The sequence below is a fragment of the Callospermophilus lateralis genome, chromosome 15, assembly GCF_048772815.1.
Source record: "Callospermophilus lateralis isolate mCalLat2 chromosome 15, mCalLat2.hap1, whole genome shotgun sequence".
Taxonomy (NCBI): domain Eukaryota; kingdom Metazoa; phylum Chordata; class Mammalia; order Rodentia; family Sciuridae; genus Callospermophilus; species Callospermophilus lateralis.
Window position 1 is genome coordinate 45,850,550 of NC_135319.1, and position 27,370 is coordinate 45,877,919.

The 27,370-nt window shown below is 35.7% G+C and overlaps 1 protein-coding gene across 5 annotated transcripts; it reads right to left on the bottom strand.

Moving 5' to 3' along the window:
- Window positions 1-27,205, bottom strand: Ap3m1 (adaptor related protein complex 3 subunit mu 1). Of its 5 annotated transcripts, none has more exons than XM_076834662.1 (10): window positions 26,913-27,133; window positions 15,265-15,361; window positions 14,655-14,930; window positions 13,679-13,850; window positions 10,034-10,171; window positions 7,655-7,740; window positions 6,674-6,807; window positions 4,171-4,378; window positions 2,585-2,729; window positions 1-2,113 (listed from the first exon to the last, which is right to left on the bottom strand). In XM_076834662.1, the coding sequence occupies exons 3-10, from the start codon at window positions 14,925-14,927 to the stop codon at window positions 2,013-2,015; spliced, it is 1,257 nt and encodes a 418-aa protein (XP_076690777.1). In that variant the 5' UTR covers window positions 14,928-14,930; window positions 15,265-15,361; window positions 26,913-27,133; the 3' UTR covers window positions 1-2,012. The 5 variants fall into 5 exon arrangements, with proteins under 5 accessions (XP_076690777.1, XP_076690778.1, XP_076690776.1 ...); XM_076834663.1 differs by lacking the exon at window positions 26,913-27,133 and adding an exon at window positions 26,479-26,618; XM_076834661.1 differs by lacking the exon at window positions 15,265-15,361 and having other exon boundaries at window positions 26,913-27,205.
- Between the last annotated feature and the right edge of the window lie 165 nt (window positions 27,206-27,370).

Consider the following 27,370-nt stretch of genomic DNA (forward strand, 5'->3'; position numbering starts at 1 on the left):
TTGCTTTCATTTTTTTTTATTGACAGTATAGCCAGAGCTATTGAAAGAATTTATTGGACTCTTATCAAATTAATAAATACAATAATTTAATTGTAGAAGGAAAAAGTCTACTTGGACATTTTAGCAGAAATTGATAGAGGCAAGGGACTCTTGGCATACATTCTACTTGAATATAAGACAGCACAGGAAGAAAATTGTACAGTGCAGGTATGGATTAGGGATTAGGGATTCTGAAGAAAGAAAAGGAAATGTTCTGATTGCTCTTTTGAGGAAAGAACTCTAAGATAATAAAAATAGGACAAGCAATTGCATAAAGCAATATTAGATAAAGGGAATAAATATTTGGCAACATTTTGACTCTAGCTGCCAATCTGAGATTGGTTACTCTACAAATTTGTAAGTTGTAAAAAGTGCCATTGTTACTATGTGAAAGGCAGACTGGATGCCCTAGGCAAGCAAAGGTAAGAATGCTACTGTACAATGGGTGCACCAACCACCAGCGCTTGACAAAATAAATGAGATGACTGTAAGATAACCCTAAAGTGGCAGGGAAAAGAGAGTTATAAGCTGAAACAATAAAAGAAAAAAGAATGGAGCCACAAGGAGAAGAAAACTTAATAGCACAAGTAACAACAAAGAAACAGGAAGAGTACTTAAGAACTTAAGTTTTAACTTCTAGCCTCCCTTCATTTTTTCATGTCTAACGAGGCAAAATAATTGGGCAAGAACTACTAAACCAATGAAGTTGATGAAATGGTAACAACTATAGACTGACTTTCTAATCATGATGATCAATACGGTATCATAAATGTTACTAAGAATTTTGTTTCTGCCTCAATAGGTTCTTCCATGTACTGTTGTCAGTATAGCAGAGATATTAAATTACTGCACTGACCATTGCGCAACAGTTTTAGGAGGGAGTCATCATAATAGCCTTGACATGCACATGGTATGAAATGGAGTTCCCTCTAAAGAAAAGGGATGCACGCATATTCAACAAAAGATAAAAGATTTAAAAAGAAAAAAAAAATGATAATGAGGCAGATACATTTTCCTCCTCTTGCTGAACTAGGGCATGAGGCATTTAGGTTAACTGGGATAAGTGATGTTGGATAAAGCTGTATAAAGCATGACGATGGCTAAAATTTCACTTAAGTTTCTCTTTTCTACCTTAATTTGCTTAAAAGCACAAACACTTATGCTTGTAATAACGTCCTGAAAGCAAAAGTATGTTCCCTTTTATTACCATAATAAAGCATTTGCCCCTTTGATACAAATGATTTTTACTGTGCTAACAGCTGAACCGGTGGCACAGAGTCGAGATGGTATTTACTGCAGCAAGGTCCTTGTAAATCAAAATCTTGAGCTTTACATAAAAATCTTATTATAAAAAATACAATACCAAGTACAGTGTGAATGGAGCATGGAGCAGTAGTGCTCCCTGCCAGGGCCATGTGGAAGTGGCTTTTGCTACAGTGCTTGCTTAATGGCACAAGTGAAAAGCTGAATAAGGCAAACACTTGAAGAGGCAGTTTTTGTAAACTTCTTGGGTGGGGGGAATTTCCTCTGTTAGGACAGATAGGACTGGGATGGCTAAGATCAGGAGGTGTGACATTTGGCTGCACCTGACATGTCACATCACTGATTGAGACAGTTCCTGCTGAATAAGACCAATTCACTGGCTTTAGGAGAGCAAGTGAGGTTATCAAAGTAGCCTTCTGCCTTCCCTGTTACAGTGTGCAGCATCCAGCTGGTACCCACCTATGGAAGAAATCACCTCCATAATCTTCCTAAGTGAAAAGATACAAAATAAGCTAAGTCATTAGAAAAGATTCCTTAGCTTAAAGCTCCTTAAGAACTCTACATCAATTACTAAATAACTTTGTTAGTGGTGTATAGCTCAACACAAATGCTTTAACTAGAATATGTATTCCCACCCATTTGGTACCTAATAGTAAATTGTAATGACACTTGAAAACAAATTGATCTTCTTGAGGAATTTTGGCCTCTTCTCATGTCCTCACTTGAAACTTTCCAGCTTTCGTGACATATTTGACTCCTTTAAATGGCTTATACTTCTCCCCATACATGTCCAAGCGGTTTACTTTTAAGCCTGTGTCATAAAGAATGAAACAAAAAATTGTTATAATTCCAACAATAATATAGTACAATGTTTGTTGAGCAACAGGTATTATACTGTAAATCTGACACTAACAAATATCCCTTTCACTATTTAGAAGCAATGTCTCTTCTACAATACGTGAATTACTATACTTTGAAGGTATGGATTTAGTTAAGATAACCATGTAGGAGGGAATGTTTTTTTAAGGCTAATTCTGCTTCTGTGAATATGAATGCCTCTGTTGATGCTTAAGTGAGGGTGGGGGGTGAAGGGATTCTGTGTGAAATAGGAGCTCTCCAAAGTCCTTGATTCCTGGAGGCTGGCCCTCTAGTACTGTATAAAAGGTAAACTGACATTTCTGTTCTTTCTATAGTGGGAAATGTTTGTTACTTTTCTAAGTGCCTAATAACTGAGCTCAGCAAAACTTAATTACACTTAAACACAAGTAAAACTTATTCTTACCTGAAATAGCAAGCTGCTGGATCTTGAACTGTATGTTGAGGCTAGGATTCTCTTCTGGCTTGGGTGCTCCAGACTGTAAATTTACCAGTCCTTTAAGACTTGGAAGCTTTTGTGGAGTGATTTTCCCCACATCCCATGTTAATACCTTAAAAGGACATTGAAAAAACCAAAAAGACAAAAAAATAAACCCTCAACCATTTATTAAAGACAAATGTTCAAGGATAAGGTTAAAAGACAGGTCACACAGGTATTTGAACATAAGGCTATCTGATTTCAAGTGTTCTTTCCATTATACTGCTTTCATGGCTTTTCTCTAGGCCAGTTTCTTTTACTATAAAATGCAAAAACTTATCTTGGTGTTAAAACTTGTAGCCATAGTATCCTTTGTTAAAAAGCAACTGTTTCTGTGGAAGCTCAATAACAAATGAGAAAATGAAGCTCTTAGAGTTGAAGCTGTAGGGTGGAGAGCCAGGGATGTGGAACTTCCCTGCCCAGTCTTAAATGGTTTCTGGGAAGGTTCTCTGAATCCTTAGAACACAGGGTTAGATGATCTTTAACATTCTTTGACTTTATTAAAAAATAAGCCTTTTAATTTATCAGGCAGCTGATTGACTCTGCTGTTAAAAACAATCATTTTCTACCAAAGTAGGAAGATGACAGAAAAAGTCATCTTTTGGAATTCCGCTAGAGGAATGTGTAAGTAGGTTAGGAAGCAGCCTTCTTAGCCAATATCCCCTGTGGAATAATATATGATGCTTTTAAGTTAGAAAAGCAGAAACAGGTCTTAATGATCAATTTCTATAGAAAAATGTAACAATTACTAACTATATTATCATGCTCTTTTTAAATTTTTTAAAAGTTGTAGTTGGACATGATACCTTTTAATTAATTAATTAATTAGTTTGTTTATTTGTGGTGCTGAGGATTGAACCCAGCACCTTGCAGGTGGCTAGGCGAGCACTCTACTGCTGAGCCACAACCCCAGCCCTTATCTTCCTCCTTTATATATGTATTTTTTTGTTGTAGATGAACACAATACCTTTATTTATTTATTTTTATGTAGTGCTAAGGAACACATGCTAGGCACGTGTTCTACCACTGAGCTACAATTCCATCTTCTTATATCCACATAATGTTTTTCTCTCTAAAAAGCTTTTCTTTTTCATTAGATAGTGGGGTGAGACTCTGAATTATCAATGGATGAGTAAGTGTACACTGTGAAAGTGTGCACAGAAGTGACGAACTCTTCTGTTCATCTACTCAGTGGTAGATGCACGATTTTTTCCACAGTTAGCAGCAGAAGCACAGCACAATATTATCTCCAGTTTTTTTTCTTTTTAATATATATTTTTTAGTTATAGATAGACACAATACCTTTATTTTATTTTTATGTGGTGCGGAGGACTGAACCTAGTGCCTTCCATAAGAAAAGCAAGCACTCTATCACTGAGTAACAACCCCAGCAGTATCTCCAGGTTTTATAGGAACTTTCTTTTAAATAAGACATTAAACACTTCCCCCATAATCCCCAATCACAAAATAGATTGCAGAAACACTTGCTCACTCTTGATTTGAAGTGGCTGTACCTTGGTGACTGGATCAAATGTATAGCTGCCTTGTGTTGGTGTCAGGTTCATATTCAGCACAACCTTTGGCATGTGAACTGTCACTGTAATTCCTTCAATAGTTTTTCCCATATTTTGCTTTGGTCCAATTGTTATATCAAATCTGCCACAAGAACTGTTCTCCTTAAAGCTGATACTGTGTTTCACATACACTGGTATTGCCACTAGACTAAAAAGAGAAAAAGACAGGAAAGCACAATACACACAATTAATGGTGTGGGGCAGCTCCAGAAATGGACTGAAAAAAAGTTCAGTCCAGAGTATTCTACCCTGCCTCCAACTCCACAATAGGGCTTTATACCTCTAGAACTGCAGATGCTATATCTGCACAAAGGAGAGTTGGATACAACATGTTTTCATACCAGTGTGCTAGAAACTGAGTTCTCATCTGTAAGTATACAAACCAAGACAGAAACCTGAAATTTAATTATTGTATAAATAATTTAGGCAAATGGTTCTAGTTTAAAAAAAATAAATTAAGAGTCCACTGAAAAATAATTTGAAGTTATACATACCAAAACAGTTCCTAAGTGACAAGAGTTAAGAAACAATTCCTCTGCCTTTGAGTCTTACATTACCCAAATGCTTCTAACTATATATACATATACATGTATACATACATATTACATATGTGTACGTGCGTGTGTGTATCCCCCAGACCTGGGGATTGAACCCAGTGCCTCACACAGGATAGGCCAGTTCTCCACTACTGAACACTAATCCCTAGCCCCTGCTATGCTTTTTCTTTTTTTGCTTCAATGGGGACCAAACTCAAGGGTGCTCTACCACTGAGCTGTATCCCCAGCCCTTTTCATTTTTAAATTTTGAGATAGGGTCTCACTAAGTTACCCAAGCTTGCCTTGAACTTGGAATCTTCCTGCCTCAGCCTCCCAAGTTACTGGGATTTTACAGAGATGTACCATTAGGCTTGGCTTCAGCTCCTCCTTCTCATATTTTCAAAGCACAAACTAACTACAACCTATAATGTTAAATTAAAGTTAATGTTAATTTAAAATTCAGTTCAGACAGCAAAGGAATCAACAATGTGAAGAGAGAGCCTATAGAATGAGAGAAAATTTTTGCCACCTGCACCTCAGAGCCTTAATCTCTAGGATACAAAAAGAACTTAAAAAACTCAACACCAAAGAAACAAATAACCCAATCAACAAATGGTCAAAGGAACTGAACAGACACTTTACACAAGAAATACAAATGTTCAACATCTTTAGCAATTAGAGAAATGCAAATTAAAACTACACTGAGATTCTCATTCCAGTCAGAATGACAATTATCAAGAACACAAGTAACAGTAAATGTTGGCAAGGATTTTGGGGAAAAGTTACACTCACATTGCTAGTGGGACTGCAAGTTGGTGCAACCACTCTGGAAAGCAGTATGGAGATTACTCAGAAAACTTGGAATGGAACCACCATTTGACCCAGTTATTCCACTCCTCAGTCTATACCCAAAGTACTTAAAATCAGCATACTGCAGTAATGAAGCCACATCAATGTTTACAACAGGCAATTCACAATAGCTAAGCTATGTAACTAACCTAGGGCCCTTCAACAGATAAACGGATAAAGAAAATGTGGTATATATACACAATAGAATATTACTCAGCCATAAAAAAGAATAATTTCATGACTTTTGCTGGAAAATGGATGGATCTGGAGACTATCATGCTAAATGAAATAACCCAATCCCCCCAAACCAAAGGCTGAATGTTCTCTCTGATAACACACACTTTTATTGTGTGTTAGCAATTCTCTAATATGCAGTTGCTAACACACAATAAAAGTGGGGGGAGGAAAGAATGGACGTTCAGTGAGTAGACAAAGGAGAATGAAGGGAAGAAAGAGGGGACGGAAATAGGAAAGAGAGTACAATAAATCAGACATAAATTTCCTATGTTCATATATGAATACAGCACCAGTGAAAGTCTACATCATGTACAACCACAAGACTGGGATCCTAATTAAAATAAGTTATATTCCATGTATGTATGTCAAACTATACTCGTCAGGTATATCTGACAGAGATAAAAAAATAAAGAACAAGTGAAAAAAAAATAAAATTCAGTGCACAGAAGGATGACTTGAAGTTGGTAAGTTGGGGAGTAGCTTGAGAAGGGCCTGTCTCCTCTTAGTCACTAAGTCACGGTAAAATTATGGCACTAGTTCATGATTTTTCCCAGGTTACACATGATCCAAAATGCCTGCTCTTGGCTACAGATTTTACTATAGTCTCATTTATTTTTTACACTCTTATATTCAAAGTACTCTGGTTATTTTTTTTTTAGGCACATATTTTCACCAGTTCTCATTGGGTCTCCTGGTGAGCCATAGTCAAAGTGAGCAAGAATAAACTCAAACATCAAACTGTCAGAATAAAACAGGGAAAGCAGAGTTCTATTCAGTACACTGATATGTGATGGCAGATTTTGGTTGATGTATCAACATACTTTTGTGAGCTGACACGATATGATATGAGTCGGAAATTTCCATCTGGAGGGATAAATGACAAAACTCGTTCAGATTCCCAACGCTTGAATCGGATGCAGGGGTGGAAACTGACATCATCTAGAAGCCTTGGGTTCTGCCAAGAAAATAGAAGAACCAGACACACAGAATATAATGAGTATGGCCATGCTACTTAGATATTATGAGAAATTAGTATGCTCCTTAAAAAAAAAAGCAGTCAGTATTATAACAGTTTATTATAACCACATCAACACAATTTTATAGCTTTACAGTTTACAATTTTATATATATTACTTGAAATCTAATAACTATGAGGGAGAAAAAGCAATTATTATTTCCTTCCCATAGCTGAAAAAAACGGAGTTTCAAAGAATTTAAGGTCATCCAGGCACAGTGCTATCTATACACCTATAATCCCAGATACTTGGGAGGCTGACACAGGAGGATTACAAATTCAATGACAGCCTTAGAACTTAATGAGATCCTGTCTCAAAAAGTGAAAAGAGCCAAGGATGTAGCTCAGTAGTAGATCACCCTAGGTTTAATACCCAGTACTGCTCCTCCTCCCCAAAAAACTCATGGAGAAATTGGTGACAAAACAGTACCAGAACTCAATTGTCTTAATTGTTAGCAGTGTGTCATGCTGAATCTAAAGTGATACAAAAGACCAGTGCCTGTTCATATCAGCAAAACAAATAATTATTCAGTAAAAGTAACACTGGAAATTTGCAGAAGCCATCAGCTAATTTTAAGCCATTTCTAGCACACTTAGGTAAAAACCTCTCTTCTTCAGCCTTTCCATAAAGGCTATACTCATCATCTACTGTATTAGGACATTGTGCTAGGAATATTTGAGATAATCTTCTACAACCTAAAATACAAACTTATCTCAGTATTTATTACTTAGTACTTCATATGAATTAGGCACACAAGAGGCTACAGAACAGGACAACAAAACTTACCATGAAAGAGAGAGAAAGATCGGGCATTCCAGATAGCTTAATGCAAGCATCAATGACTCCTTGAATTTCTGCAAACACTGTAGATCCTGAAGAAAGAAAGAAAAAGGGTGATAATATCAATGGACTCTGGGTCTTTACTGGAGCTGTCACTATATCTAGAGTAATGGGAATACACCCTGGGTGTCAGACTTAACCAAAGCTTTGCATCCTTATAAACACGTCAGAGGTTCCATTACATCAATCCAGACAGCTTTTTCAGTGAGTGCTTTGTCTGTACCTAACTGGGTGGAATATAATTCTAAGGAATTCTATGGAAGAATCAAACCTGTCTCCTTTATAGAGTAAAAAAAAATTTGTAGATCAGAATTCATGATGCCTTACTTTAAGCCAGTTACCCTCTATTCCTCTCCCTCATGCTATGTATTCATTTTAATATTTATTGTACACTTGCTGTATTCCATACTTTTTTTTCTTTTGTTACCAAGGGGCACTTAACCATTGAGCTACATCCCCAACCCTCCCCCCCCACCCCTTTTGTAGTTGTAGATGGATAGAATACCTGTATTTTATTTATTTTAAATTTTTATGTGGTGCTGAGGATGGAACTAATGCCTCATGCATGCTTGGCAAGCACTCTTCCACTGAGCTATAGCCCCAGCCCGACATTCCCAACCCTTTTTATTTTATATTTTGAGATAGGGCCTTGCTAAATTGCTTAGGCTTTGCTACTTTGCTGAGGTTGGCAATAAACTTGTGATCCTCCTGCCTCAGCCTCCCTACTTGCTGGGATTAGGTGTGTGCCACTATACCCAGCTACAGTCAATCTTTTTTTTTTTTTTTTTTTTTTTTAGTTGCAGATGGACACAATATCTTTCTTTTATTTACTTATTTTTATGTGGTGCTAAGGACTGAACCCCAGTGCCTCACATATGCCAGGCAAGTACTCTACCACTGAGCTACAACCATAGCCCTATAGTCAATCTTTTAAGGCTCCTAGATATAAGTTTAAAATATTTTAAATATAATTTAAAAATTAGGCAGGTTTCTTATGAAATGGACTAAACTACCTGTTAACTTTTAAGAAATCGGGCATGATCCATTATTCTGTAAAATGAACTATTGTAATGAATTCTCCCCGGCTCAAACCCCTGCTGGGATCAAATCCAGGGCTTTGTGTATGCCAGGCAAGTACTCTACCCCAAAGCCATATCCCCAGCCCAATACCTACAGAAATTTCTGTGTATCTTTTATTCTTAACCCATTATGTCCACTGTGCTATATATATGTAGAAAAATTTTATAGGACACCTATAACACTGATCAATTAAAGTTTTTATAGGTGTCCTATATATAGTACAATGGAACATATTAATGTTATAATGGAAGGGAATTCATGAAGAAAAGATATTGGCTATAATTCACAATGAGTCATTATCACAATATCAACTAGGTGTGCCACCTTGAATAGGTCGTCTAAGTCTTGTGAGCCTCAGTTTCCTTATGTATAAATTGTGAGGATAGGAGGTATTTTTAATAAAAAAATTTTATGATTCTAACACAGTACCACTGTTTTATCTTGCTAAAAAATAATCAGAGCTGGGCGTGGTAGCACATGCCTATAATTACAGTGACTTGAGAGGCTGAGCAAGGACAATTCTAAGTTTGAGGCTGGCCTGAGCAACTTGGTAAGACCCAAAACAACACAGTGAGATTGTGTCTCAAATAAAAAAATTAAAAGGGCTGGCAATGTACCTTAGTGGTAAAGTGCCCTTGGGTTCAATCCTTAGTACAATCAATCAATCAATGATCAGAAAAGGGGTTTTACATAGGAGGATTACAAGTTCAAGGCTGGTCTGGGCGACTTAATGAGACCCTGTCTCAAAATACAATAATAATAATGACTGGAGATGTACCTCAGTGGTAGAATGGTTGCTTAGCATGTGTGAGGCTCTGAGTTCAATTCCTAGTTCAATTCTTATTATTGTAAACAATAACAAGAAAAAAACCCAAATAAAAATGGGGGTGGGGGGGATGGATCCTTTACCAGATATACTGCACAGAAATTAAGAGCAAATGTACACAATACAGTCGGTATACAATAAATGTTACAATGAATACATAGCATGAGGGAGAGGTGAGGTATACAGGATAACTGGCTTAAAGTAAGGCATCATGAATTCTGATTTACAAATGTTTGGCAGATCTAAACTAGTGGTTATGATAATTATATGTAACCTCTGGGCAAAATAAACAGATTTATAAATCATTAGAAAACAAATGCTTTTCTGCTGAAACCACACTGCCAAGGGACTTCAATTTTCTATTAAGCTTGTGTCAGCTAAACTGTTTTTTCCCTATAAGGCCATGTGCACACAATTACCTGATTTATCTATAATTGCATCTATTTCTTCAACGACATCAAAATAGGCTTCATTGTTTGTGTATTTTACTCCTGCCCGGCGCCATGGAATGTTGGACAGCTGCCCAGTGGGGAGTGTGTCCCCAACATTACTACTGCCTAGAAATGGAAAAAGGAGAATACAAAGTGGATGTGTAAAATGGTCATCAGAAAAGTTATTATTTGAAAGAAGAAAATGAATGCTTTCGCTGCTTTTTTAATGCTGGATTTTTCTTCATGGTCTCCAGGATTGTCAAACACATATCCTTACCAACATTATCAAATTTCCAGAAGACAGAAATAGGCCATGTGGTCCTTCGTCTACATGCCAAACAAGGATAAATGCATTCACTTATCTTTCGCATCCTGTGTGTTAGCAGTAACCTAGCTAATTCCAGTAGTCCAACAATGATCTCACCCTGCTGCTACAGAGCAAACAAGAGGAAAACCTTCAGATGAAAAATGTCTCCACTGAGAATACAGTGATAACTCAGTTCTTTTGTATTCAGCTGAATTCTATATGAGACAACGCCAAGCAGGACTCAGCGGAGTACATGGATGAATATACTCTAGTATTTCCCATTCAGCTACAATATGGGTAATGCTCAATATTTGGCTAATTTCCTGGTAAATTATGTTGAAAACAAAATTATCAAAAACACATATCCTTGAACTGTGACTTATTTAACTTTTGGTTAATACTTCTAATTTAAAAGTAGTATATGCTTTATTAAAAAAAAAGTTCAGAAAAGTGAATTTTAAATAAATCAGTCTATCTTCTTACTGCCAAAATACAACTATATTAACATTTCTTTAGACATTTCCCCCACAAATAGGTTGCAGTATTATGTTTCTATTTTGATTTTTTTGGCTTTGATTTTAAAATACAGTTGCAATCATACTGTATTTACAGATGTATAGTCAATTTATGATTGATATTTCTGCAGCCAACATGTTGCCTTCAGAAGATTTTCTGAAAAACAGTGCTCCAATCATGTTATTTTTCTGCTTGAAACTCCTCAATTTTCCCTCACTTGCTTTATGAGAAAAGCAAACTATTTAGCACTATAGGTGAAGCTCAGTGGTAGAACACTTGCCTAGACAAGGCCTTGGGTTCAGTCTCTAGTATCACAAACTAAAAAGACAAAACAAAACAAAACAGAGCTAAATATTTAACCCAGAATTCAAGGACTTTCCAAACTTATTTCTCACTCAACTAAAAATATAGCTCTGCTTCTGTTAAAAGAGCAGCTACAACTCAAAGTTTTTCACTTATTTTGTTTTTCCTCATATAGTACCATCTATGAAGAATGATCTTATTCTCCTTTCTCTTTCTCTCTTTTTGGTACTGAGAATTGAACCACTGAGCCACATCCCCAACCCTTTTTATTTTTTTTATATTGAGACAGGGTCTCACTGAATTGCTTAGGGCCTTTTTAAGTTAATTAAGGCTGGTCTTGAACTCATGGTCCTCCCTGCTCAGCCTTCCAAGTCACCTGTGCCATCTCTTTTTATACTTCACTGATTCTCTAGGGGTACCAACTACAGTTCTTAAAGGATTCTCTCATCCACTGAACCATTATTTTAAACTTTATAATATATACTGCCTTATGAATCTGTATTTTTACATTTTGTCTTTTAATGTTTTTCTGACGATAAAATGCATGTTCATTTTGGAAAGTTAAAAAGTACAAATCACCAGGCATAATGTTGCATGCCTGTTAATATCAGCAACTTGGAAGGCTGACGCAGAAGGACCCCAAGTTCAAGGTCAGTCTTGCCAACTTAGAGAGAACCTGTCTCAAAACATAAAAAGTACCATTCTGACAGGAGATGAAATTAGACTAGTTTTAATTTGCATTCTTCTAATTGCTAGAGATGATAAACATTTTTTCATATATTTGTTGATTGATGGTACATTGTTTTCTGAGAAGTGTCTATTCAGGTCCTTGGCTCATTTATTGACAGGATTATTTGTTTTTTTTGATTCTTAGCTTTTTGAGTTCTTTATATACTCTAGAGATTAGTGCTCTATCTGATGTGTGAGAGGTCAAGATCTGCTCCCAAGATGTAGATCTCTCTATTCGCCTCACAGATTGTTTCTTTTGCTAAGAAACTTTTTAGTTTGAATCCATCCCATTTATTGATTCTTGATTTTACTTCTTGCACTACAGGAACCTTATTAAGGAAATTGAGGCCTAATACGACATGATGAAGATGGGGCCTACTTTTTCTTCTATTAGATGCAGGGTCTCTGGCTTAATTCCTAAGTCCTTGATCCACTTTGAGTTGAATTTTGTGCATGGTGAGAGACAGAAGTTTAATTTCATTTTGTTGCATATGGATTTCCAGTTATTATGAAAACAAAAAACAATAAGTGTTGGCGAGGATATGGGGAAAAAGGTACACTCAAATATTGCTGGTCAGACTGCAAATTGATGCAGCCAATATGGAAAGCAGTATGGAGATTCCTTGGAAAGCTGGGAATGGAACCATCATTTGACAGCTATCCCTCTCCTTGTTCTATACCCAAAGGACTTAAAAACAGCATACTACAGGGACACAGCCACATCAATGTTTATAGCAACACAATTCACAATAGCTAAACTATAGAACCAATCTAGATGCCCTTCAGTAGATGAATGGATTAAAAAAAAGTAGCATATATACACAATGGAATATTACTCAGCAATAAAAGGGAATAAAATCATGGCATTTGCAGGTAAATGGACAGAGTTGGAGAAGATAATACTAAGTGAAGTCAGCCAATACCCAAAAAACAAATGTTGAATGTTTTCTCTGATATAAGGAAACTGATTCATAGTGGAGTAGGGAGGGGGAGCATGGAAGGAATAGATGAACTCTAGAAAGGACAGAGGGATGGGAGGGGGAAAGGAAGGGGAAGGGGGTTAGAAATGATGGTGGAATGTGATGAACATCATTATCCAAAGTACATGTATGAAGACACAAATTGGTATGAATATACTTTATATAAACCAGAGATATGAAAAATTGTGCTGTATATGTATAATATGAATTGTAAAGCATTCTGCTGTCATATACATATAAAAAATTAATTAAAAAACCGATTTCAATACAAAATGTGATACAAGTACAAAACAAATCAAAACAAAACAACAACAACAAAAAAACATAAAAAAACCTGGGCATGTATTTCAGAGGTATTCTTTATACTTTCATTTATTTTGGTAGTGCTGGGATTGAACCCAGGCCTCCACCACTAAGTTATATTCCTGGCCCCTATAATGCTATTCTAAATATTAAAATGCCAGTCAATAAATAGGCTAAATTTTCTTTTAAGTGGCCATATATACTGGCTTTTTTTTAAGGACTAACTAGGATAATTTATTCAATCTTATTTACTGCTAAATAATATTATTGTGGTTTTGCAGAAAACCCTACATAACAAGAGAATAAAACCAGAAGTTCTTTATCATTTAAGACCTAGACTCTTTTAATAAAGAGAAATATATATCCATTTTAACATTACAGTCATTTTAATTTTGGACATACTGGACTATCTTAGTCTGTCAGATCATAAGCAACAATGAGTTGTTCATAACATTTTAATTGCTCAGTTCCTAATAGAGTATGTTTTTATCTTACCTGTAATAGAGTTGACAACAGAACGTAGAATTGTTGGTGGTTTAATCAGTTCTTTCAAAATGTTAGACTCTGTTGCCAGTGGAAATCCGTTGTCTAACATTTCTTCCAAGAGCTCATATACTATGACCACATTATCCTTAATTGCAGCCTCCGAACACTCACCAAAGTAGTCCTAGCAAAATATTCATAATATTCCACAACAGAAGGCATGAAGGCTTGTTAAATACTTTTATGTTCTGAAAAATAAACTTACAGTACCATAACTCATTGTTTAAGAAGTCAGAAATAAAGAGAATAGGAAAAAAAAAAAAACAAAAACCCTCTCCATAATCCAAACAATAGTCCTCAGTATTTTCTTTTTTTTAAAATATTTATTTTTTAGTTGTAGTTGGATACAATACCTTCATTTTGTTTATTTATTTTTATGTGGTGCTAAGGATGGAACTCAGGGCCTCGCATGTGCTAGGTGAGCGCTCTACCACTGAGCCACAACACCAGCCCCTCTCAGTATTTTCTTAATATTTTTAGATTGAATTCCATTCCATGTTACTCCCCAAAATACTGAAATGTTAAACTGGAAGGTCAATTATGAACTTCATTATCCATGATTAACCTACTCCAAAGCACACAGGTAAGTTTTAAATTATATGGTATATTCAGCCAGATGAGTAAAATCAATGAAATGTGAATATGGAAGAGTACATAACAATAAAAACTTGGAGACCATCCAGAGAATGGTATGTGGAAGACATTATTGTTTCCTGATGATATATTTTGTAAAACATATAAAAACAGAGAACAGAGGAGCTGTGTGTGCCACTTTATACTCTATAGAAAAGGGTTTATGAATGTATGCTTAGTTTAAAAGAGGAAACATACCAGCCATTAAAAGCTGGGTAATTAAAAAATATAATCATGTGTTCTCCTCTAACTACCTTGTGTAATTTAAGTTAGAAAGGTTTGATGGAGAGCCAACCTGAAAAGTGTCAGCAACTCGATGTAGGAACTCAATAACAAAGAGAGGTGGCACTTCAGTCTGTATGACAGACACAAAGAAGAGCTTATCCCGGTAGATACTGATGAGGTAGTGGTGAGGTGTTGAAATGACAGGTGGTACATTTTCAACATCAGCAGCTTTCTCCTGAGCTTCAAAGAAATAATCACAGACAGATTGGCTCACAACACTCTTCCAGTGCTTCTCTAGAAATATGTCACCGGAACAGTTTATGAGAAACAGACTGTGGATCATTTTCTGTGGGGAAAAAAAGGGTTTAAATTTATTATATCAAAAAATATCCTTGTAGTGCCCCAGCATAAAAAACAGACAAAGGTAATACAAGAAACTATAGACCAATACACTTCAGAATACAGATGTAAAAGTCCTTGACAAGACATTAGTAAACTGAATTCAGCAATATATGTAAATAAAACGGGATTGATTCTAAGAACACAAGGTTGGTTTAACATAGGAAAGCCAAGAAATGTAAAATATTAATAAAAGATTAAAACAAGTAATTTGAAAAGGTACAGAAAAAGCATGTGACAAGACCCAACACCCTTTTATGAAAAAAAAAAAAAATGCTTACGGTAGGAATAGAAGGAAACTTTCTCAATCCAATAATGTCATCAATTATAACTTCACAGTTAACATCATATTTAATGGTCAAAGATCAAAAGATTCTCCTTTAAAACCAAGAACAAACAAGGATGTCCATTCTCACTACTTTTATTCAGTTTGGTACCAGAGATTCTAGCCAGGAAAAATTTTTTTTTTTTTTTTCACTTTATTTTTTTTATTTTTTTTTTTTAATTAATTTTTATTGTAGGTTGTTCAAAACATTACATAGTTCTTGATATATCATATTTCACACTTTGATTCAAGTGGGATATGTAGCCAGGAAAATTAAGAAAGAAAATTTAAACAAAAGCATTCACTGGATTGTGTATTATGGTGGTTGTGCAGGGTGGTACCAAGGGTTGAACCCAACGGTGTTTAATCACTAAGTCACTCCCCAACCCTTTTTATTTTGAGTCAGGGTCTCACTAAATTGCTTAGGGCCTTGCTAAGTTGGTGAGGTTGATCTCAAATTTGTGATCCTTCTGCTTCAACTTCCCTAGTTACTGGGATTACAGGCGTGTGCCACCACATCTGGTTCACTGGAAAGGAAGAAGTAAAACTATCTCTATTTGCTGAAGACATCATATGTAGAAAACCCTAAGGAATCCACAAATAAAACAAAACTAACAGAGTTAACAAGTGAGTTTAGCAAGGTTACAAATATTAAAAAAAATCAATACACTTACAATAAATAATCTGAAAATAATTTCATTTACAATAGCCTTGAAAAAATTCAAATACTGAGGAAATAAATTTCACAAAAAAGTATAAGTCTTGTATACTAAATGCTCCAAAACTTCACTGAAAGAAATCAAGAAATCTAAAATGTGGTAAAACATTAAGACAGTACTGTAAAGATGGCAATACTTCCCAAATTGACAATGTATTCAATATAGTCCCTATTAAAATCCTTGCTGTCATTTAAAAAAAATTTTTTGGAGGTGAAAATTAGTAAGCTAACCCCAAAATTCATATGGAAATGAAAGAGATCAAAGCAGCCAGAACTTTGGGTGTAGTAGTGCTCATGACTGTAATCCCAGAGGTTCTGGAAGCTGAGACAGGAGGATTGCAAGTTTGAGGCTATTTTCAGCAACTTAGCAGTTTAGTGAGACCCTGTATAAAAATAGAAAATAAAAAAAGGGTTGGGGATGTGACTCAGTGGTTAAGTGCCCTGGGTTCAATCCCTGGTGCCAAACAAAACAAAAATATACAAACAAAAAAACCCCCCAACAATACTGAAGAAAAAGTTGAAGAACTCATGCTACCAATTTCAAAACTTACTATAAAATTAATGCATGATATTGATACAAGGATAGATTTATATATCAATGGAACAGAAGTGAGAACTCCAAAATTAACCCTTACATTCATGGACAATTGATTTTCAACAAGGTGCTAAGGCTGTTCAGTTGGAGAGAGAATAGTCTTTTTATTAAATGGTGCTGGGAAATTTGAATTTACACACAGAAAAAGAACAAAATTGTATCTCTACCTTACAATGTACACAAAAAGCAACAAAAAATGTATTGAAGCTCTAAATATAAGTGTTAAACCTACAAAACAATTAGGAAACACATGTATCCATCTTTAAACTGTAGAATTAAACAATGCTTTTTTTTTTTTTTTTAAGAGATGACACTAAAGTATAAAAGAAAGAAAAAAGTAGATAATCTGGACTTCATCAAAATTAAACTTCTGTGCTTCTAAAGGACATTATCAAGAATGTGAAAAGGCAACCCAGAGAATGAAAAGGAATATTTTAAACCATATATCTCATAAGCGACTACTCTGCAGGATATATAATAACTCTTATAATGTAATATTAAAGAGAGAATCCAATTTTTTAAAAATGGATAAATGATAGACATTTCTCCGAAGAAAATAAATACACAATTGGCCACATGAAGAGATGTGTAATAGCATAAGTCATTAGGGAAATGCAAGTCAAAAATCACAATAAGATAATATTTCATATCCATTTAAGCTAGCTTTAATAGTAATAATAAAGAAGACAGATAATGGGCTGGGGTTATGGCTCAGTGGCAAAGCGCTCACCTAGCACATGCAAGGCCTTGGGTTTGATCCTCAGCACCACATAAAAATAAATAAATGTATTGTGCCCAACTACAAGTAAAAAATAAATATTAAAAAAAGATAATAACAATTGTTGACAAGATGGAGAAAAACTGGAACCCTTAAAACATTTCTGGTAGGAATGTAAAATGTTGCAGATGTTGTGGAAAGCAGTTTGGATTCTTCAAAATACTCACTGCATGAATCAGAAATTCTATTTCTATATAAATATATCTAAGAGAATTGAAAGGACATGTCCACACAAAAATTTGGACATGAATGTTCAAAGAAACATTATTCACAATAACCAAAAAGGGGAAATGATCCAAAAGTGCATCAACTAGTGAATGGATAAACTAAAAGTGGAATATTTACACAATGGAATATTATTCAGCTATAAAAAGGAATTAAGTACTTACACATACTACAACATGGATAACCTGTGAAAGAATCCAGACACGAAAAGTCACATATTGTATGATTCCATTTGCAGGAAAAGTTCAGAATAGGTAAATACATTCAGACATAAAGTAAGTTGATGGTTTCTAGGATGGGTAGAGGGGAAGGTATGGGGAGTTATGATAATGGATTTGGCATTTCTTTTTTTGGTGATAAAAACATTCTGGAATTAGGATGTTGGAAAAACTTTGTGACTATGCTAAGAACTACAAAATTGTATACTTTAAAATAATGAGTTTTACAGTTTATTAATTATATCTTGATTCTTAAAAAAATAGTCTTAATTACTTATGGCACAAATGCACACGAAAATATGTGTAAAAACATATTTGTAATAGTGAAAATCTGCTACTCAAATATTAATAAAAATAAATTGAAAAATATTTATAAAATATTATATAGCAATAAAACTGAATAAATGATTGCTACCTGAAATATAGAAGAATTTTACAAACACAATGTTGAAGAAAACCAGATATAAAAGAATATAAATGTCATAGTTCCATATATATGTTGTCTTATAACAGGAAAAACTAATCAATAGCATAAGAAATCAAATGGTTTCCTTTTTGAAAAACAATCAGGTGACTGATAGGGGGACAAGGCTAATTTTCTAAAGTACTGGTAATGTTTTAACTCTTGACCTGGATGATGTTTACAAGTTATTTTCATTTTGTGATAATTTGTTGTGCTTTACATTATGATTTGTATAATTTTCTGATTTATTTATGCTTCCAGTAAAAGTGTATTGCCCATGTATTATGGAAAATATGGGAATCGTCTATTTGCCGAAAATTTTTCTTTTCTGTTTACTTCTATCTTTTGTAGGATAAGCATCAGAATCAGGTGTTTAGCCCAGTGGTCAATCATTCAAAGTAATAGTATTGTATGATAAATGCTACCAAATAAGAAAAAATTTTAAATCTATAAAAACAGTTCTTATGCATGAAGATAAATTCAGAAGAGGAAAGGAAATTCAGAATCGATGAATTTAATTCTGTAGATATAGAAAACAGTGACATCAACCTGACCAATTCTTTTCAGAGGAAATCATTTATTTTATGAAAGCAGGTGACATTTAAAGACTATCTGGTTATGATTTCCCCTTTGTATTTGACACGTTCAACAGTTGCCAAGTAAATAATATTGATATATTTTAGCAATTACTGTACTAATAAACTAAAAATGCTAGTAATAGTTTAGTGTTCCTGTATATCAGAAACAACAACAAATATGTACCTTTGTTCAAAGCCATTTCTGTTGGGAGTCTCCCTGAGAACTCCTGGGCCTTTCAAACATGGCGGTGGGCAAATTGCCAGTGGGCGGCTAGAACTTCTGGGGCCTTTCAGATAAGGAGCCCCTAATGCAACATGGTGGCGGGCAAGTTGCCAGTGGGCGGATAACAAGTTGTTTTGAAAACCTTCAAATCGGCCCTCCTGTCTTCCGAACTCGTGGACAGTTCGTGCCCCCCATGAATCTTATGCAGGGCGGATGTGCGTGCACTGTAGGTAATGACCTGACCTTTACTATGATTGGCCCTGGGAGCTTCCTAGTTTAAGATAACTGACTCTCACTTTCTATATAAGCTAGCAGCAGTTTGCAATAAAGTGCTTCATCTTTGTCTCTGCTGTCTGTATGTGTGCATTTTAATCTCCAAGGACGAACCTTGGCCTTTCAATTTCTATTTAGTCAAGCAATTAACTTGAGTTGGCAGCAATAAATTCTAACTTCAGGGTTGGGAACTGGGAAATTTGTCTATTTTATCTAGTCAACTGTTTTGCTTAGCATGTTTGCTTTGTGTCAGTCTTACATTTCTGTTTGAATGTTAATATTATAAGTTCTATTGGAATATATAGACTTGCTATATAAAACCTGGTGACTTATAACCTTAGCTGATAAAACTTTTTTTGATACTGGTGATTGAACCCAAAGGCACTTAACCACATTCCCAGCCCCTTTTTGAGACAGAGTCTTGCTAGGTTGAGTTGCTGAGACTGGCTTAGAACTTGCGATTGTCCTACTTCCGCTTTGCAAGCTCCTGGGATAGCATATAGGCACCACCATGCCTGGTTTGGCTGATAAACTTAATTTTTAAAATGCAGCAGGAATATCCAGTGACAAAATATGTAACCAAAACTTATATTATTTCACCTTTTTCTTGTAACAAAATCTTACAAAATGTGGACCCAGATTTGAGTACCTCAGGTATATCAACTATAGAATATGACATCCTTTAATCCAAAAATTAATCTTTCAACTCTGAAGTATTTTATTCATTAAGGATCATGGAGTTAGTAATATCTAAAATGTCAGTATGCACTGCAGGCCACACACTATGCTAGTCATTTCAACTACATAATCTTATTTAATCTTCACAATGCCATGTTATAAATACTGCTTTCATCTCTATTTTACAGATAAGATAATAAAATCTCATAAAAGTCAATTACTTAAGATTATATGGTCAGATTTAAGACTAGATATAGTTGAAGCATTATCTCCTACTCTCAACATTGCAGACTAATTATTAAAAATATATTCTGGGGCTGGGGTTGTGGCTCACTGCTAGAGCACTTGCCTGGCACATGTGAGGCACTTGGTTCAATTCTCAGAACCACATAAAAATAAATAAATAAAATAAAGGTATTATATCCATTTATAACTAAAAAATTATTAAAAAACATTCTAATGCATATTGATTAAGATTTTTTGCAGTGAAGAAAATACCCTTTGTGCTATCCAATATGGTAGCCATCAAACACATGTGGCTACTGAACACCTCAAATATGATTAACGCAACTAATATACTGAAGTTTTAATTTTAATTAATTTAAATAACCACATGAGTTTATTACATTGGACAGAGTAGTGAACACTGTTTCAGCTTATGATTTTAAGAGCAAGGGTTAAAATATGTTTTTTGTGGGCTGGGGTTGTGGTTCAGTGGTAGAGCGCTTGCCTAGCATGTGTGAGGCACTAGGTTTGATTCTCAGTACCATATATAAATAAATGAACAAAATAAAAGTTCATCAACATCTAAAAAAATTTAAAAAATTTTTTTTTTGTGTAATTAGAAGTTCTACTTTTTATGCTAAGACAGTTTAAAGAATTAGAGTAGAAAGTACATTTAATAGTGCTGACACTGGTTATCTTAAGCATTGATTCTATGGCAAGGACAGTTTACACGGACCTATGCTATTCCCTTATCAAAATACACTCTAAAAGACCTGCTTGTTCTTAAAGCAAGTGACTTTGTAGTTTCCTTGTTTTTAGGGCCTGATACCTATTCATTCTCTTAAGCTGGTAAAAAATTCTTTTCAGGAAAGTTTCCACCAGTTGTTTTTACTGGCAGTAGTTCAGGTTTCAAAAGAATACAGTAAGTTAAACCAGACCATTGGATTTATTGTCGTTATCCTTAGTGCTTAGACGAAAGCATAATATTTGCAGCTCTCCACAGTGCTTAGCTTCCCCCGCCCCCCGCTCCCCACCCCTGACAGTGCTTAGCTTTAAAACACATCTTAACCTTCTATAATAGGTAAAGAGAGCTTATTTCTTTTATTCATATTATGACCAATTACCTAATGCATATAACAATTAAATTAAATAATGCCACACAGAGCAGTATAAATTAGTCTGTCTTTGCTTTTGTAGCTGTAGTTACTTTTATTATTTTAACTCATTAAGTCCCAAGTGTTCAATTCATTGAATATTTTCAATGAAACCGATACAAGTGCATTAAAAAAGGTGGGGAAATTTGGAGCTTATATATGCCACTATATTAACTAATATTATTATATCATAATTATTATCACTATGTTCTTATTATGTAATTATTTATAAACATTATTTAATAGGTGTTCCATATTTGGGTCGAAGGGATAAAACTGGGTTAATAAACTTTATGGGAAAGCTGTACACCACCACAACCATCCCTGTGTTCTTACTGATCTTTTTTTTGTTATGTCGTCTTCTTCTTTTTTTTTAAGATATTTATTTTTTGTGGTAGTTGGACACAATACCTTTATTTTATTTATTTATTTTTATGTGGTGCTGAGGATTGAACCCAGGGCCTTGCATGTGCTAGGTGAGTACTCTACATCTGAGCCACAACCCCAGCCCTGGGTGTGTCTCTTCTTGGTATAGCTTCCCCCACCCCCCCCAAAATTTTTTTTCTACAAACTGGTACATAATAATTATACAGAATAGTGGATTTCAATTGTGGCACATTTATACTGTACATAACATACTTAGATCAATCTGATTCCCTAGTATCTCCCTTTATCATCCTTTCCTCCCTCTCCCGTTTTCTTTCTTTCCCTACCTGTCTCCCTTCTATTTTCATGAGATTCCTTTTTCTTCCTTCTTTTTTATTGAGATAGGCTGGTCTTGAACTCCTGGGCTCAACTGATCCTCCTGCCTCACCCTCCCAAGTAGCTTGGACTAAGGCAGGTGTTAACAACCAGCTAAATGTATTCCTTCTATATAAAAGAGAATGGCGGCACAGATGGGCCTATATCCAAAGTGAGCAAAATGTAAGACCAGAAACAAATCTATCTCCTCTGATTATTAGCCAGAATCTTGACCATTTATTCACTCAACAGTTTTGAATGTTTTATATACTAAGCACTTGGGGCTACAAGGGTGAACAAAATAGAATGTCTATAGTTACAGAATTCAGACTTCAGCAAAGAATACAAGTAAGATATAATTCCTACTATGATAGAGGAAATGCAATGTACTATAGGAATCTGTAAGGCTTGAAAATACAAGAGAACATGAGAGAGATATTCAGTATGAATTCACCAACTTTCGAAGGTGGAGGGAAGTTGTACGATGAGAGTGAAGGAGGTAAACAGAGTGGTTTATGGAGCAATGCTAGCCTTGATCAGAGTTTGAACTTTATTTTCAGTACACAGTAAGGTAATTTTTTTTTTTTTGAGAGGAGTCATGCAATCCAATTTACATATTTAGAAAGATTACACTAATTATATTGTGGAAACTGGATAACAGGACACTAGATACTGTGACACTGGTTGAGAGGAGTGAAGGTAGTGGCCTGAACTAGGGTTTTGGCGATAGGGATGGAGTAAAATGACAAAAGATGACACTTAGTAAGGCTTTGAATAAAAATATACTTAGGTGTGTGTGTGAGTGTATGTAGAAGAGATGCAAGATGAGGCATTTAGCCCTGATTCTATATAATTTAATCCAAAGCTGAATTTCTAACTCAAATGAATATATTCAAACAACTACTGCACATAGAAGTCTGGTACTTCAAAGAGACAATTTTTTTTTTCTTTTTTTTTGGTTAATGGGAACTGTAATTAGAAACTGAAACCAAAGAAAGAAAGTGCATAGTAAGAAGAGATTCTAGAGATAGATGGAACTCCAATATTTGAGTAGCAGGTGGGTCAAAAAAGTGGGCTTAAAAAAGACTAAGATACTGCTTAAGATAAAAAAGAAGAGGGAGATGATAATTTTAGTAACTACAGTATGTTTCTAGAAGTACGTTTCTAGAAGAATAGAGTAGTAAATACTATTAAATGGCACAAAGAGGTTAGGATACAAGAACGTAAAATGTCCAAAGGTTTAATAGTGTATTGCAATTTTCTTTTCCTTACTTTCTGCTGAAAAGCCTTTTTAGAATCTACTCTCAAATCCTTACACCATAAATTTAAAAATAATTTTCATTTTTAAATTGTAAATTGACAAATTATAGTTGTATATATTGATAAAGTGATAGTATGATTTATGAATAAAAGGTAGAATTATTAGATTAAGCTTATCAATATACCCAGAAAAATTTATGGAGCAGAATATTGTATATCTGTTTACCTACTCTAAATGTCAGTGCTTTATACATAAAAAAAGTATAGTTGAGGTGAATTCCAAGTTTGATGCCATCCTCAGCAACTTGGTGAGACAATTAACAACATAATGAGAACTTGTCTCAAAACAATAAATAAAAAAAGGTCTGGGAATGTAGGTCAGTGGTAAAGTACCCCTGAGTTCAATCCCTAAAACAAACAAACAAACAAAAAAAGAGAACAATTTTCTTTGCCTTACATGATACAGTATCTATCCACATTGAGAATGCATGACTTTTTTGGAAAAAAAATTTTTCACAATACCTTTATTCTTTTTATTTATTTTTATATGGTACCAAGGATTGAACCCAGGGCCTCAAATGTGCTAGGCAAGTACTCTACTGATGAGCTATAGCCCCAGCCCAAGAATGCATGACTTTCAAAAAAAAATTTTTTTTTAAATTGCAGATGAACACAATACCTTTATTTATTTATTTTTATGTGGTTTTGAGGTTTGAACCTAGTGCCTCACACATTCTAGACAAGCACTCTACCACTCAGTCACAATCCCAGCCCTGAGAATGAATGACTTAACACACAGAGAACATTCAATTTCTTGATGAAAATAGTTTCAGTGGTAGTTTAGTGAAATGCTGGAAAAAAGTCATTTTAGTAGGCTGAGAAATAAATAGCAAGTAGGAAAAATATGGATAAGTAGTTCTGAGAAGAAAAGAAAGCAAATGGTTAATTTTGGAACGCATTGTGATAGACTGCTTTTCTAGGGTACTATGAGGCCCTAGGTTTGATCCCCAACACTAAAAATACACACACACACACACACACACACACACACAAAGTCAAGCTGGGAAGGGAATGAAAACATTAAAGTAATAAAGCAACACATATACACATATTTTTTTTTCTTCTGTGGCACTGGGGATTGAACCCAGGGCCTCATGCATGATTAGACATGCATTCTACCACTGAGCTATGTCCACAGTCCTTTTTATTTATTTTTAATCTTTAAAAAAATATTTATTTTTTAGTTATAGATGAACACAATATTTTATTTTTATGTGGTGCTGAGGATCGAACCCAGTGCCCCATGCATGGTAAGCAAGCACTCTACCTCTGAGCTACAACTCCAGTCCCTTTATTTTTAATTTTGAGACAGAATCTCACTAAGTTATCCAGGATGACCTTGAACCTGAGATCCTTCTGTCTCATCCTACTTAGTAGCTGAGATCACAGGTAGGTGCCAATATTTTTAGGTGTAGATGAACAAAACACAATGCCTTTATTTTTATGTGGTGCTGAGGATTGAACCTGCTGGTGCTAGGCGAGTGCTCTACTGCTGAGCCACAATCCCAGCCCCCCATCAGAATATTTTTAAATGAAGAAGGGAAAGTGTAATAAGGAAGAAAATGCTGAGGAAATCACTCAAAGAAAGAGGACTCTGAGATTCAAAAGAGGATGGCATTGAGAGACTAGGTGAAAGGATCTGCCTTCTCTAAGGTAACAAATACCTTTTCCCCTTTAAATAGAAGGAAAAAATTAAAATTGGCCCAGTGGCACATGCCCTTAATCCCTGTGGCTCGGGAGGCTGAGGTAGGAGGATCGAAGATTCAAAGCCAGGTCCAGCAACTTAGCCAGTCCCTAAGCAGCTCAGCGACCCTGTCTCTAAATAAAATACAAAAAAGGGGTGGGGATGTGGCTCAGTAGTTGAGCACCCCTGGATTCAATCTCCAGTACCCCGCTCCCACCAAAAAAAGAAGGGAAGAGGGGCTGGAGTTGTGGCTCAGTGAAAGAGCGCTAGCCTTGTATAGGTGAGGAACTGGGTTTGATTCTCAGCACCACATATAAATAAATAAAATAAAGGTCCAACAACTAAAAAACATTAAAAAAAAAAAAAAAAGGGAAGAATGTATGTTTGGCTGCAGGAAAATAAGGGTTTTTATTTTCTCTGTGTAATGGGAAAGACTGTCATTTAAACAGGAGAGAGTTCCTCTTCTCTGTACATGCCCTTTTGCTACTCATGAATTAAGATCTGAACTACTTATGAATATCAAATCTACAAGAAACACCAATAGCATATTAGGTTGGATTGTTAGAAACATTGTAAAAATATCAAGATTCTGTAAGAAAAATTAATCCTGTTTTAAGAGAGCAAATTATTTTTAAATAACGAATTATTTAAGATATCTACATATGAATTTCAGGTAATTCTTCCTTCACCTCACTGGCTTCACTCTTCCTATGGTCTCAACTTAAAATCCGGACTCCCCCCAAGTTAATCCTTCCACTCCCTTCTATCTCTTCCAGGATCTTATCTCCTCTTTCCTGAATTTTTACTTTATACATTGATTACTTGCTTTTTGCTCCTAAGCATGTCTTGTAATTTTTACAATGAATAATTCCCAAACCTTTCCTCCATGCCAGCAATATTGCTTCATGCCTCAAAACATGCAGAGTTTAATCTACATTTCCTGTCTTTCCTCAGTCACTGATTGTTAAACGAGTTCTCTAAAACTAACCAATGACTTTCTAGTCATCAGATCAACTCAACTATCTATTCTGATTTCAATGTTCTTCTTTGACTCCCTGATAACTTTCACCAAAACAAAACAGATGTTTCTTACCCTATTATACATTTTTTTGTCTCTTTTCTCATCCTGAAAGTTGCCGACTTAATTTTCAAGACTTTTTAAAAAATTAATTCTTTCTATTTCCACCTAAGCCATTTTTTCAAATTCGAAAAATTCAAACATCTAACCATCACATCTAACCAGGCCCATCACTCTTCACTTTTCCGTATTCACTCCCACTTCCTCAGTTTATATCACCTCTCTTCAGAAGAAATGCAAGTCCCTCCACCCGGAGCTCATCTAGGAGCCATTCTCAGAACGTCCGCTCAGACCCATAGGGGTTTTGTTCCTTAAAACGGAAGCCTTGAGTCTGAAATTAAAATCGTTGGAATTTCAGCTCACTGTGGTTGCACGATCTTTTATCCGCGCCGGAGCACGGAGAGGGACCCCAGTGAGCTTGACCTACTGGGGCCAGGTGTTTGAGAATACTGGGTTGTAGGTGTACCTCTCCCTTTGGGCCCAGCTGACAAGAAAGCCCGGAAGGCCGAGCGTCGGGGAAGGCGCGGCCCTGACCCACAACAGCAAAGACGCTCCCGAAGCCCAGGAAGAAGTCTCGAGCTCCAGCTCTTCAGTGGACTCCCTCGTTTTTTGAGCAGTCCCCAGTTTGCACACTCCCCGCCCCTCACACTCACCCCGACACCTGGGAAAGTCAATGATTCGGCGCCGGGTCCTCTCCGGACCGAAGCTGAGGCAGCAGAGAAGGCCGCGAGGACCCCGTACTTAGAGTGCCCCGTAGACTGCCTGATTAACAGCTCCAAAGACACAAATTCCGTTTACAGAATTAGAATAAATCAGCAGAAAGACTTAAATGAGCGGAAACACGTCTCTTGAGGTTGAGGATCCAAATCTTCTAAATTACCCAGGATCTAGAAGAATGAGGAGTTTCGGACCATCTGGATGCAGGCGCTCATCCGCAGCCTAAGGCGCTCTGGGGTCCCTTACAGTAGGCCAAATGGGGTCACAAGGGGCGGGGCATTTGCTGTGGGGCTGAGAAGGTAGAGCCAATGGTTTTGAACCCGAGAGTCCCCCAAATAGGTGGAGTCGGGGGCGGGGTTTAGGGGAGAGGAGGCGGTGATGCGACGAGGGGGCG